Below are 13,717 nucleotides of genomic sequence, written 5' to 3' on the forward strand. Positions count from 1 at the left end.
TCGTCGCCGCTGCCCCAGCACGAGGACTACTCATTGATCGAGGAGAAATTGTTCGTTGGACAGATTTCCGGTTGGCGAGGCCCCCTCTAAGGGATGAGAGAGTCCATTAGCTCGTGGTTCGTCGAGGGAAGCTTTCGAAACGTGGGAAAGTCGAAGGCGACGAGAGAGGCGAGCACGGCGCGCTGCGGGGGCTGTGCCTCGACGCTCTCTAAACTCGAATAATTGAGCTTTATACGGGACGGGCTTCCTCCGAACCGAGCACGAGAAGCAACGGTCACGCGGTGGTCGAGCTTATTATCGAGTCAGAAGGAAAGAGCGAGGGAGAGAGTGTCGGAGCGCTCGGATCAAGAGGGAGAGAAAGTCGCATCCGCGTATCGTCCATTTCCGTTTCTTCTCTCTTTCTCTCTTTCTCCCGTGGCTGCACCGCGGAGAGTTGTCGCGTTAACCGACTCCCCACGATCATCCTCGACACCCCGAGCAGAATTCGACGCTGCGCTGGTTATTCTCGCTGACGAAATTCGCGCGGTGATGAAAGGGGACCGGAGATTTATTCAATTCTTCTTCCATTAGCCGTGGCGAGCGGCTCGCTCTGTCTCTACGCTACGCGACGAGAACGATTGAGAGATTCAACGGAGTTCCTCCATCTCGCGGCTCGTCCCGCGGATCTCAAAGGTCATTTTTTCCTCGAAATAATCTTCCTTCGGATACTCGTTCGCAAAGGGTTTCGAGAGCGAGAACTGTTTCGTTTCGTTGAACGCGCGACGCGCGGCTCATCGCCGCGCCATTTATTTTCCAACGACCTCCCGCTGCGCTTCGATAATGCTCGGCAAGGAAGGGGAAAGGTCAACAATTCCATAATCTCGAATGAGCTACGATACCCTCCGGAGAGTCATTTTTCGACCTTGTTAATAACTCGTTCGTGTCATCTTCACAAAAATGTTGTTATTCTACTCGACGTAATTTGTGCTTTTTTCTGCCATTTTTTTATTTAGATTCAGAGTGCGTACCGCGTCTTTTGCGTCACGATCGGAGGACGGTACATCGTTAATGGAATTAAGCGGCCTGGAGGAACGTCTGTCGTTGCGCAACTCGCTGCGTTCCGTATTACCGATGGACCGTGCGCGGTCCGCGAGCTTCTCAGGCCTCCGCGTCGTTCCTAATTCCCCCTCAAATTTATTTCGCACGTTACACAAAACGCAAATCTTTTCGAATGGAAAATGTGCTTCGGACGTGGAAGAATGCACGGCCGAGGGAGCGAGGAGGAACGAGGAAAGAGAGCGCGAAGAATAAAGTGTCGGAGAGGCTCTCTCGGTTCGTATAAGGAGGTCTGTGAAATTCTCACGAGCCGCGCGCGTACAATGCGATCCATTGACGAAGCGACGAGGCGAGGGACGCTGCCTCGGGAAGATAATCGTTCGCGCTCGCTGTCGACGGAGGTAAGCGATTAAAGTCGCCTAGCACACGCGTACGTAAATATCGTTGGAGCACGAGCGAGCGATCGGTTTATCAAGATCCGTCGGATCGGTGTCTCTGGGTAATGCGTCCGTGAATCAAGGCCACTCGGGCGTAGTGCGCGTCGAGCGAATTATTCACGGCTCGACGATGCTGCTGCAGTCGCAGTTTCCGTCGAAGAGCGCCGGACCGCGCGCGGACGCGAGTCAATCGCGTTATCGATGCAAACGCAGAGCGACACATCTCTCGAGTTATTTTATGGCTTTTTTCTATTTCCGAACCGACCCACTCGGTTCTCGGTAAACGAGTGCGGAGTCGTCGCTTTACGGTGCGTCGAAACGCGTCGCTCGCGAATCAAAAGGCGAGGACTCGGCCCGAGCGGAGGACAAAGCGACGTTGCTCGCAGTCTCTTCCCGCGTATACATTATTTACCGCATGCATCTCCCGTAATATAATATTTGTATATGTACGAGCGAGCCCTCGCATACGGAGAAGAGTCTCGTAACTCGCGCACATCGAATGTTAAGTGACGAGGCGTCCGAGCGTTTCCGGTCCGAGCGCTATTATACGCCCGTCCTCGCTGACAGAAAAAAGCCACAACTCGAATCACACGTAGATCTCATTGTGCGTCACGCGTTAGACTTTAATTCCCGCATCATTTCAACCACTGCCAGTCGTTTTTCTCTCCGCCCTCCCTCCCCCGCTGGCCTGAACCAAACGCGTGGAAATACGTTGCGCTTTGCGCGAGTACGCGCCTCGCAAACTCATAAAAACGTTGTTTAGCTCATAGAATTCATTACTCGATCGGCAGATAAAACGCTCCGAGTCCAAAGTATTCAACGAAACGAAAACTTGATCGCGAAAGCTTTCAATGCGCCTCGAGCGAGTGCAGCGTTTTCGTGCGTGTTTTTTTTTTTCAATTATTTTTTAATTTATCACTCTACTCGCGTTTCAGGGTCAACGCGGAGCTCGTCCGGAGGAACGAGAGCGAATTGTGTTTCGCAATAGCAAGCTGGGAAAAGGAGAAAACGGAGGGAGAGCGAAAAACGATGCACCGCGCGAGAGGAGCGACTGATACAATGGTCGAGCAGGGGAGTGGGCTCTCCAACGGGTCACTCGCACACGCACCAACGGTATAAATTTAGAGGACGCTCTTGCGGGCTTTCGGAGCGAGAGGTAAATCGCGGAGAACGCACTTTGGCCCTCGTATCGCTTTCGATACCAGTCATTTTAGCCCTGCGGTTAAACGCTCTCGGGCCGGCGAGAGAACTTCTCGTTTCGTCAATATGGACGAGAGAGATGAAGATTGCACAACGTTAAGAATTCTACCGTTATCATTTGTACTGTTCGGACTCGGAGTGTTTTTGAATGGACGACCGAGCGAAGTTATCGGTCAAACCTCATCCACGAAACGTCAAACTGTCGCGCACTCGTAGAAAACACCGAAACAAAAAGTTGCAAAATCGTGGAATCGTCGAAATTGCCCGCGTAAATATCGGCCAGGGTTGAAATAAATATTGACGGAGCCGCGTAACGTCCGGACACAGTAAAAAGTCGATATCGAAAAATACCTACGTTTTTAGGGAAGGAAGTGGGCAGCCCGTTTTGCGAAACTCGAAAACTCGAGATAGCGGAGATCGCGTCGCGAGCCGACGCTTTTCGAGTTGAAAGAAAAAAGGAGAGAATAATCGACGGTGACCGGCTACGAGGACAACGCGAACGAAACTATTCTCTTGTATATAAAACCCCCCGGAGATACTCTTTCTCGCGCTTCAACACCGCGGCGAATACTCGAAGCCCACACGACCGGGGGGGAATAGCAATAGCAGCGGCAACAAGCGCGCGCGATATACGCCTCCGCTTCTCCCTCTCTCTCCCTCTTTATATCGGTATGTTCTCTCGCTGGTTGTCGTCGTCGTCGTCGTCGTATATCGTACCGCAGCAGCAGCAGCAGCAGCAGCACGAGTCGAGCGAGTCTCTGCGCGAGAGACCATTCGAGCCTACCAATAGGAATTACCAATAACGTACAAAAGCGTCCGCGAGACTCAATTCCTCTATGTACGTGCTACATTGTAAATGGAGCTTTGAAAACGAAGGAAAACAAAGGGAGAGTTCGCTTTAGAAATAATATCGCTAGTTCCAGGAGTCTCGAGTATACGATCACACTGCGGGCTCGGTCAGCGGGAGAAAGCGTTTGCAAAAACGACACACTTTTTCTTCTACCGAATAAATAATATTGTTGAGAATGAAAAAGATGATTGAGCGCCGTTGCTCGGCGACGGGTCAAACGCAGTTGACGCGAAATATATCTCTTCTATATAAACACACCGCGCTCTCGAGGCCCGAGTGCGACTCGGCACTCCTGCCGATGTTAACCGGAGAGCGGTTTCTCGCGTTGCCGTTGCTGCAACATAAATATGTGACCGCCCGACGTTTTTAGTGAGTGCGTTCCTTTTCCATCTTTTCCTCTCGCTGCGCGGCCTGCGGTTGTTCAACGCGTGCTTCTTCCAAGTGCGTGCGAGCCGCATATTCGAACACGTGTGTGACTCACACGCTCCTCCCTCCTTCTTCCTCCGCTCCTCTTTATCTTCTTCATTTTGCTCCTGCTGCGACCTGAAACTAAACTCAGCTCTTTGCGAAAACGTTGTTGTTACTCCTCGCTCGACTTTCCCTGTCTCTGAATAATTCCACGCTCGACAAATTCATCATTTTGTCCATCGGAGAAGTTTGTTTTACCGCGGCAATTGTACGCAGCATCGTCCCCGCCGCTTGCGGCATTCGTAGAACGAGCTCGAGGCCCTCGTTTAGTGCTCGAAGCAGCACCGAGAGGCGAATGAACAGCAAGGACGAGAGAGCGAAATAAAGAGAAAAAAAGTATTTTTAAATGCTCGGTGAGAATACAATTTATTTGGCTGGTGAAATGACTCTTGTGCGGTTTCAGTACTCTCGCTCTCTCCTTCTCTCTTTTTCACTCGAGGACTTTGCCGAGGTCTCGTAACTCGCGGACAACCTCGAATTCGATAGTAATCTCTCGAGGCAAATTTTCCTTCTTTTATTTTTCCTTTATTCTCAACATCTCCGGGAGAAGAGACAAAGGGAGAAAAATAAGTGCTCGCCCGCCGGAGACGACAATGGAGAGGAGGAGAGGGATCGTCGAGCAGGTGCTCGAACAACCCCTCGCGGTGCACGCTCAGCCCGGTGCCAAGAAAGACGTCGAAAAAAAGAGACGAGCGGTGCGTGGGAACTCGATTTGTCGGAGCGCCCCGAATCGCTTTTGTTTTCTTTCGCATCGGTGCCAGAGCTTCCGAAACGAGTTTTAAATTCGAGATTGAAGAAACAAAGCTTCTCCGTGAATTTGCCGTGATCCGCAATCTTTGAAAAGGTGATCGAGGACGGGGCCAAGCGTTTCGTTGATCCTCGGCACTTTGCCTCCCGCGCAAACCGCTGACGATGCACCACCGATCGCCGGCCTGTTAAATACCGCGGACGAATATCCTCCATGATCGAGTGAATTCTCCGTGCAAAATGTGCGTGATTCCATCGGCGCGGCGACGTTTCCACTCGCTTATAGAGAGTTGGTCGCGATGTCGTCGACCCGCCCGGTGCTCACTCAGCGTGTCTCAAATATGCATACGCTTATTTCCCCGCCTGTTCTATTACGCCGTGCGTACCCCGGTGAGGCCGTGTTTTCCATACGCACGAGCCTTCATCGCACTTTTTCTCCAAAAGCATCGAATCCTCGAATCGACTCCGGTCACGTAACGGTCGGGTTTTATTGTACAAATTGTAGACAATTTGGTGTCACAGGTATTTATTGTCCTCCCCGGGGAGGGAGAGAAAATCCGCTGGCTTTATTCCGTACCCTAATCACGACATCCTCTCTCATTCTTATTCGAGTGAGTGTGCGCGCGTGTACAACACACACCAACAAATTAAATGACGCACCTATGAAAAAAAAGGTTGGTTGCGTTACAACTTGTGGGCGCCACTCGCGCACTGCTCTTCCTAAATTTCGGAAAAATTGTGACGTTTAAGGACCCACCGAAATTTACTGCGCATCAAGCTTTTCGTTTCGTTGCCGTCGCGAGAAAAAGCGTGATATTTTTTGACGTTTGTTGAATATTTCCTACGCGTATTTATGGCCGATCAATAGCATACTCCCCCGTTTCGTACGAGCTCGTTGGAAAATATTAATTGTTTTCTAGCGCAAGGAAGGAATAGCGGAAAGAGAAAATGGGAAAAATGCTCGGGATGCGGAGAGAGAGAGAGAGAGAGAGAAAAATAATTGAGCGGTGTAGGAGCTCGTGGGATCAGAGTGCGGGGAGGGGGCATTAGAAAGTAAGGGAGGAATGATGAGGCCTGAGCGAAAAAAGACGATGGTGTTGCGTACACGCTGGCGTAGTATACTCGGAAATGAGAGCAGACGGACGCCAGGCGATTACCGGGAAAGATCGTCGCTCTTTTCGGTCTCTCTCTCTCTCTCTCTCACTCGGATTTTTCCTTTTCTCTGTTCTTCGTATCTCGATGACTGACAGGGCGATTCGATTGCGGACTTATCGTAACTAATTATATTGAATAACAGAAGAAGCTCGTGGAGAAGGATAACAACGAAGTATATCGTAATTTCAGGAGGCTGAAAGAGGCTTTCGAGCGACGAGAAACGTTTACACGGTCTGGCAACGTTGCCGGGAGAATGCTTCGCTCGGAGCGGTACAACCAGAGTTCCAACTGCGCGCTCGCTCCAGAAGAGGAAGAAGAAAACGAGGAGGAAGGACAAAGGGAAGAGAAGCTCTCTCTCTCTCTCTGGCTCTCTGCACGAGATTTCTCCGCAAAGATTTCGAGAGCGAGAGTAAAGAAGCGAAAAAATAAATATTTTTTTCGCTCCTCTCTCGCTCGCGCTCAACAATGACGAAGAGGACCGATTTACCTCTCGCCATGCTCGCGGGGGGACGCGTACGCGGGTGACCGAGTCCTCGGTTTTCGGTGTACGGGGTACGTAGAGGCGGCGCGCGCACGCGCCGAATCAGCCCGAAGCAACAGGCCGGCTTGTGTAGTTTGTATTCTAAATGTGGAAGCATGCGTGAGTACCAGAAGCTGCGAAGGGAGGGAGAGAGAGAGAGAGAGCGACGGAGTTCGAATCCGCGACCTCTTCCTCTTTATCCTGCCTTCGACAAAACGACTGATCATCGCTGAATTCCCTGCGCGTTGTTGTTCGCTCGAAACCGCGGGACGTTACGCATCGGAGGTTTCGGAGCTACGTAAATTCCGAAAAGCGAAGAGCGGAAGTTGACGCGCCTCGAGGAAGAAACGTAGTGAGAAACTTTGAAAACTTACACTTTATGAGAACGACACCGTTTTGCATCTCTTCCATGTTCGTGAGGCGATTGAACTATCGAGAACGTTGCCTGGGTGCCTCATACGGAGGATCTCGTCCTCCGGCCCAGGAACGTTTGCAGCGATTAAACGCACCACCACCACCACCACCACCACGATTATTCAATAGAACGACGAGCCTCCGTGTATTCGCGTATCTATAAATTAACATTCGTTGCACCGAGCTCCCTACAAATGTGCCGTAATTCGCGTCACTCGTTGTTCAAAGGAGCAGGCACGCACGCACGCACGCAAAATCGAGCAAACGAATTTGAGCCGCGCACGCACATCGGCACACACGCACCACCCACCACTCGCGATAATGATACGACACCGAAGTAACGTGCTCTCGGCAGCGCTCCGACGAGATACGAGGATCGCCGGGTTCGACTGGCCGCCCCCTAGTTCGAGCTCGGAAAACGGCTGATTCGTCGCGCAATCAGGATGGACACTCGGGAATAAGCACACGTGCTTTTCGCACTCGTAACCGCGACGGATCCATCTTCAATATTCACACGTTTATTCGTTGCTCGACGTATCCGTACGTTTGCGAGCTGGCTCTTTCGCGACGAATGAGAGTTCGGAGCGTCGGTGAGCGACGCTCGATCCCGGAACGGAGTGTACAACAACAACAACAACAACGGGGAGAGGGACAAAGAGAAGAGAAGTGGCCGGTGCACGGACTACGGACTCGGTACGGGGACAATGGCGACTGGATTTTCTCTTTCGCTCTCTCACAAGAACACCCCGTCCGTCTGTTACTACGGTTGAAACTCCGGCTGGCTCTCTCCGCGGTTCTGGCTGGTGGCTCGCGTCCCCGTCACGCACTGAGGGAGGTTCGAGCCTCGTTCTTTAGCTCTCTAGCGCGCTGTGCCGCCGGAGGACGAAGGGCAAGCGGGGGAGGGAGAGCTCGAGCCCGAGTCGGCCGGCGGCGAGCTTTACTGGCCTCACTGGCGCGCTCACTGGTCCGCGAGCGTTGAAGCAAGAATGAAAGAGAACGAAAATATGCCGTCGCAGGAGTGAGGGCAAACGGAAGAGAGCGGGAGGAGGCGCAGGGAAGGGGCTGGGGAAAGGGCGCGAGAGAGGGAGACGAATAGAAGGATGCAACGAGCGAGAGAAGCGGTTTGGGAGTTGCCTTCGAGGCCAGGAACGTCGAGAGCACCGCGACATGGACGACGGTGTGCTCGGTCTCGATCGACTCTCGACAGACGGCGCCAGCTCAAATCTCTTTTCCACTCGCAACTCGGCTCGTTTCTCTTCTTCTTCTTGTCGCACTCACCGCGCGCCCGATTCCTGCTGCACCAAAACTCCGGCTCTTCTCGCCGGGCCCGCTGCACCACCGCAACAACCAGATCCGACGAGAGGAGATGGCCTCGTTTCCGTTTACCCGTGCCCACCCCCGCGCACGCCTCTCTACCTCGCCCATTCTCGCTCGGCGATCCGATTGTTCTTTCTCAGTCGTGCCCGTCGCAGATACGCGATGCTGCGCCGAAGAATTTTCGGGAGGTAGTGAACGACGACGATTCGACCACCTGCTCCTGTCGATGCCACTTTTTTTCTTCCATTGTGCCCGGGGTGAGAACTTCGGTCCGGAATGACGATGATACTCTTCGCGTGCTTCGACACATTCCGTTACTCCGTTTATTCATTCATCTCTTCGAGGATCTCGTTCTACGAATTGCTCTTGTCGTCGTGATTGCTGTTCAGCTCCCCGCTGGGGGAGGAGGCGTCTGATAAGCTCTCGTCTCGTCTTCCCGGGAAGAGAAGACGAGAAAATAGCGAATGAAATACTGATTTTGAGCTCTCTCTCCCTCTCTTCATACTTTTTATTCGCGGTAGTAGAAATAAGCGCGAGGATGTCGAAAGTTTAATCTCTGCTTCCAATCGTCGAACGAGAAATCGTCTCGCGTTTAATTTTGCGCTCTCTCCGTAACGGACAGCTGCGAACTTGGATATTTTCATTCGATTGCGCGACACGTTTCGGAAGTTGCGTCGATCGCGAGACGCGGCGAGGCACCGATTCGCTCTCGAGTTACGTCGTAATGAAAAATTACTCGCGCCACTCGAGCGGGCCAATGAGAGGATTTATATATATAAAACGGTAAGAGCGAGGGCAGGGGAAGAAAGGAAGACGCAAAAAACCGGAATCCTCGCCAAGATCAATACGAATTCGCGGTACCTGGCGACGGGGAGGGCGCGAAATTGCCGTAAAGCAGCGTGATTAAATGATCGAGGAACATTATTTTGGGTTTGTCGAGAATAACGTTTCGAGCGAGTCGATAACGCAGCGAAGTCTTACCGAGCGGGATTCTCGTATCCGTTGAGTCGAGTTTCGGGGGGCCCTCTCCTCCTCCGCGTAGGGAAAATAGAGAGGATCTTTTCAATACTCGGCTCGGGGTCCGAGTCTCTCTGTAAGCTTGAGAGATGGCGACGGAGTTCGTTTTCATTCGTCCGCTTGGCACTCGCTCGGCTTTTTCTCCGACGCGCACGAGAGCAACGACGGAGAAGGAGGAGAGAGGGAGAGAGAAGCGATTCGAATACGCGAGCATATACGAGCACGCGAAATGAGTTTGCGTAGGATTCTCCATCGGTCCTCTCTTCTCACCTCCCTCCAATCGCGCTCATGAGCACTCTGGTGAGACCGCGAGTCGCGATCGTCCCCGCTCGGCGAGGCGGGCGCGCGCGCGCGTCCGCCCGCCCGCGATATATAAACAATACACGCGAAACGGAGAGCTCGTTAAACGTATAACCAGCAACGAATACGAGACAAGTATGAGAAAAGTACGAGGAGGAAATGGCGAGTGTTGTTGGCACACGAATGACACACTCGGATAGCACGTTGGAAGTATCCCCCTCTCGCGAAACAAATCCTCCACCACCGCGACTCCTCGACTCGTCCGAGCCACGAATCGTCCACCTCCCTCCCGCGATTCCTCGTGCTATAACTCACCACCGACGGCAGTGAGGTCTCGAACGAGATCTAAATTTTAGTACGCATTAGAGGAATCCCCCGAGAGCATGATAAGCTTTCGTATCGCGAGGAGGAGACAAAGAGCCAACGATAACGTAAGAGACGAGAGGATAAGCAGCGAGAGACGCGTCAAAATTACCTCATGACGCAAGTCTATCATCAGGCCAAGTTCAGATGTGAGTATCCGAAAAATGCTCTTACGTTTATTTTCTCATTCGCATCTCTCCGCCTCTCATCCTCGATTCGCATCGTTTTTAACGAATTATAAATATAATACGTGCCCCCCTCCTCCCCACCACTGATGACTTATCGCTCGTACAACTGAGATTCGTCCTCGTCCCGCGAATATTAACAACGCGCGAAGAAGAGAAATAAAAAATGAGCGAGAACCCGTTATCGCATTCGAGAAAGCGCTTCTCGGTGGCGGTGGTGGTGCTCGCTGCTGTTGCTGCTACTCGGTGCGATGACGCGTCCGAATAAGCCACGGACGATTCTCGGAAACCACGCGATATGCGGAGAGCCGTCTCCATTGTATTCTATTATCGCCGGTGATGGCGAGGTTGCACGAAAAACTATCTTATCATCGCGCTATTCTTCATCCGCATTGCTTTATTCCCCCGTATTATTTCTCTCCGTTTCTTCAGAGTTTTATCATCCTCGATTTTTCTATCGATCCAGGGACCGAGAATCTGACCAGTCGCTTCATACAGCTGAGAAAAGAAAATGGAAAATTATTCACCGGCCGGAAGTATTCGGCTCAAGCGGGCTGGGAGTGAGTACGACTATTCGACTTTTTTTCCATAAAAATATTTATATTACGTTGCGCTCCTGAGTCACTCTCGCCCTCTCACTCACTCACCCGGTGGTCTACGCGTCGCGACGCACTCTCGGCTCGTCGACTTTCAACGTGCCCTCTTATTCTCGCGCGCGGAGCTTCCCGGGGATGACATAGCGTGCACGAGTCGCGAAAACGAAACGAAACCGAGCGAGCGTCGCGATTGAGCGCAATTAGAAGTCGCTTTACGTCTCCCACGAACGAACTTTTTTCTAGTTTTCTCGCGTTCAGCGCGTGTCAAGGATCAAGCGATTTTACAGTCTAAACCGCGTTAGAGAAAGATCGATTTTTCGACAAACATTGGTATGAAACCTCGTGAATGATCCAGACGTTCCGGCGCTTCTCTGTCTCCACACCGCTTTGCCTCCTTGACTCCTGGCTGTTGAGAAACTCCAACCACCTCCCTGACTGTTTTCCGAACGCGGCTCTCGGGATCGATGCAACAAAATTGGATGGATGCTGTTGCCGTCGAACGCGCGCCCCTGCAGCACCCAGCGCGGAGGGACTCGGGAGTATTGACGCGAAACGATTGTCTTTGGTAGAGCGCGAGAGCGAGAGAGAGAGAGAGTGAGAGAAGCACGGGACGGAGGAGAGAGGGAGGAACCGTAGCGACGATAGAATTCAAATGGGAGCGGCAGCCTTTGTGTGTTTTACACTCCGGACAATTGAATCGTTTGATTATTTTAGCGATCGGAATATTCATGGGATCGTAGGATTAAGAGCATCTGTTTTTAGATACATACTGCGACGAATGCGTCTGGAATTTCCCACGATAATGGCTGACGTTCACTACAGAGTGCTCAAGAAAAAGTGGTCGAATCTTCTTCAGCAGTACAAGGTACGTAAAATCGGATTTTTCAAAATCTCTGCGGGGAGCAAGAGAGCAGCGCACGAAATCGACGGAAACGTTGTTTGCTGAAGGAACTGAAGAATCCGGTACACGGCGACAAGAACAAGGCGGACGACGTGTCATGGCCGTTTTACAGCGCGATCGACGAGGTCGTTGGAAACGCGACCAGACGCCGATCGAACCTCGGCGTGGCTGCGGAAGAGGAGGAAGAGGAGGAAGAGGAAGAGGGAGCCAACGACGAAAACGTCGTCGACCCGCACGAGTTCCTCTGCGTTTCCGTCACTCCCGAGGAATCCGATCACGAGCCCAAATTTCCATACGACCAAGAGATCGAGAGAAACGACAATCCCTCGATCATCGCTCTGCAAAGACTCCGGACGCTCAACGAAGACTGTTCGATCGAGATCGAGAGATTACCGCACGATTCGTCGAGGTATCTCGTCCTCGTCGATTCGCCGAATTCCCTTATTTTTATTCGCCCCCGAGTTTCCTCGTCGAGATTTATCAAATTCGTTGTATTTCAGAGCGTCGCGGAAGATCGGCAAGCCAAGAGGGAAGCGAGCCTTGCCGAGCAACGACACTCTCATATCGAGACTTCCACGTGCCACCGAACTCTCGATCAAAACGGTCAAACGTTCGGGACCCGCGATAAGCGTCAAAGATTTAACGAAATTGGGATTCGAGCCGGGAACGAGAAACGGCGACTCATCCACGATCCCGAGCAGAAACGAGGTCGGGATCGGAGCCAGCGACGACGATTACGAAACGAGAGGGAGAATCAAGAGGTCGCGGGGAATGAAAACTAATGATCGCGAGAACCTCGAGCACGCGGGGAGTAACTTGGAACGTCGTTTCCAGGATTTTCTCGACTACGCGAAGCGTCGGGACGACGAGAATCGCGAAATTATGTTGCGAATACTGCAAGCGGTCGAAAAGATTGCTCAAAAAATTCAATGACTCGCCTGCTTATCGTTACTACTATATAATAAAAAGGAAATACAAAAAAAAGGTTTTTATCCGGAAATGACGTCACTGCCGATTCGTTTTGTACTTGTACCGTTCTTGGGTTTTCCGTGGTCTTTTTCTCTCAACGTTGCCAATTGAAAAACAATTTGTTTCCACTGAAGCAGGTTATGAGATGACCGAGCGATACTCGACGTCGGTTTCTTGTTTCTTCGCTGCAACATTGAACGTGACATTTTTCAACGCCGAGAGAGCAGCAGCGGCAGCAGCACACGAAACAGTCGAAGAAGAATGTTTTCAATTCTTCTTCGAAACGCGAGTTTAGCTCGTCGCGAGGAGCAACGTTTGCAAAGCTTTTTGTTTTAGATATCCGTAATTTTCGAGCGCGCGCATCCTCTTTATTGGATTCGCTTTTGCTGACAGCCGGTTACGTAGCGATCGGCACCGTTCGCAGCTCGTTTATCGCCAGCAGAGATCTCCCGTTGACGATAATGGAAAAAAGCCGAAGCTTGACAAAAATACTCCGAGTCAAATGACAAGACGCGGCTCTCTGAACGGGAAGAAGAAGAAGAAGAAGAAGAAGAATGGTTTGGGCGAACGAATTTCCGTCGCTTTTTTCCCCCAGCTATCCGAGAATTCTCGAGTCTTCCAAGGACGAGGGTCGTTCGTTTTTTCTGTGTTTTTCTCTCCGGCTTGACGAGCAACTTCGGGGGCGTTATCAGCAGAGATTAGAGAAAAAAAGAAACCAAGAAAATTGTTTTAGTCGGCGGCGGCAGCGTGCTCTCGCTCATATGGAGAAGAAAAGAGGTCTGTGTGTACGAGGATGCACGTGACTCGCATCTGCTCCGCGCTCTCGATGCTCCGTTGAACGAGAGAGCGAGAGCGACGGCCTGACCCTTGAATGACCCTCGCCAAGTACCAATAATTAACTCGGATCTCTCGAGCGAGGAAAGAGGAAAGAGGGAGAGAAAGATCTCGCTCCACTCGATTCGAATGAGAAACTCGTTTCGTTGGCTTGCGTCACCCACTACCGAAGCAAGACGCGAGACTCGCCTTCCCATCGCGCACGAAACGTACACCGAGATGATCGTGCACCGCTATGTCCCTGTACATCCCCCTTGAACAAGCTCTTCGACACACAACCATCATTTTTGGAGTTTTTTTAACGCACAAGCGACTCCCACACGAATGCCTTGACCTACCGGAATCCACCGGTTTTGCGTTTCGTCAATCGTTTTCGGTCCTGTGAAGAGAAAAAAAAAAATACGCTCGT

At 51.7% G+C, this 13,717-nt stretch overlaps 2 protein-coding genes across 4 annotated transcripts in view; one reads left to right on the forward strand and one right to left on the reverse strand.

Annotated features, from left to right (window-relative positions):
* The window catches only part of LOC122415355 (rho guanine nucleotide exchange factor 10-like protein), a 29,891-nt gene that overhangs the window by 8,265 nt on the left and 7,909 nt on the right, over window positions 1-13,717 (reverse strand). The window contains exon 1 of one of the 3 annotated variants that reach the window (XM_043427438.1): window positions 6,787-6,930. The exons of the other annotated variants lie outside the window; for them this stretch is intronic. Within the exon in view, the coding sequence (XP_043283373.1) occupies window positions 6,787-6,823 (37 nt within the window). The 5' untranslated portion in view covers window positions 6,824-6,930. Of the gene's footprint in view, window positions 1-6,786; window positions 6,931-13,717 lie in introns of those variants that run through there. 3 annotated transcript variants of the gene reach the window in all.
* Window positions 9,159-12,513, forward strand: LOC122415356 (uncharacterized). The gene is made up of 5 exons (XM_043427439.1): window positions 9,159-9,972; window positions 10,475-10,568; window positions 11,367-11,469; window positions 11,553-11,914; window positions 12,006-12,513. Exons 1-5 carry the CDS (start codon window positions 9,939-9,941, stop codon window positions 12,436-12,438), a joined length of 1,026 nt encoding a protein of 341 aa, XP_043283374.1. The 5' UTR covers window positions 9,159-9,938; the 3' UTR covers window positions 12,439-12,513.

This window comes from Venturia canescens, chromosome 8 (assembly GCF_019457755.1).
Source record: "Venturia canescens isolate UGA chromosome 8, ASM1945775v1, whole genome shotgun sequence".
Taxonomy (NCBI): domain Eukaryota; kingdom Metazoa; phylum Arthropoda; class Insecta; order Hymenoptera; family Ichneumonidae; genus Venturia; species Venturia canescens.

Coding starts and splice junctions, on each gene's coding strand:
- LOC122415356 (XM_043427439.1), top strand. CDS start 9,939: ATGACGCAAGTCTATCATCAGGCCAAGTTCAGAT. Junction 10,569..11,366: donor TCGGCTCAAGCGGGCTGGGA/GTGAGTACGACT, acceptor ATCTGTTTTTAG/ATACATACTGCGACGAATGC. Junction 11,915..12,005: donor TTACCGCACGATTCGTCGAG/GTATCTCGTCCT, acceptor GTTGTATTTCAG/AGCGTCGCGGAAGATCGGCA.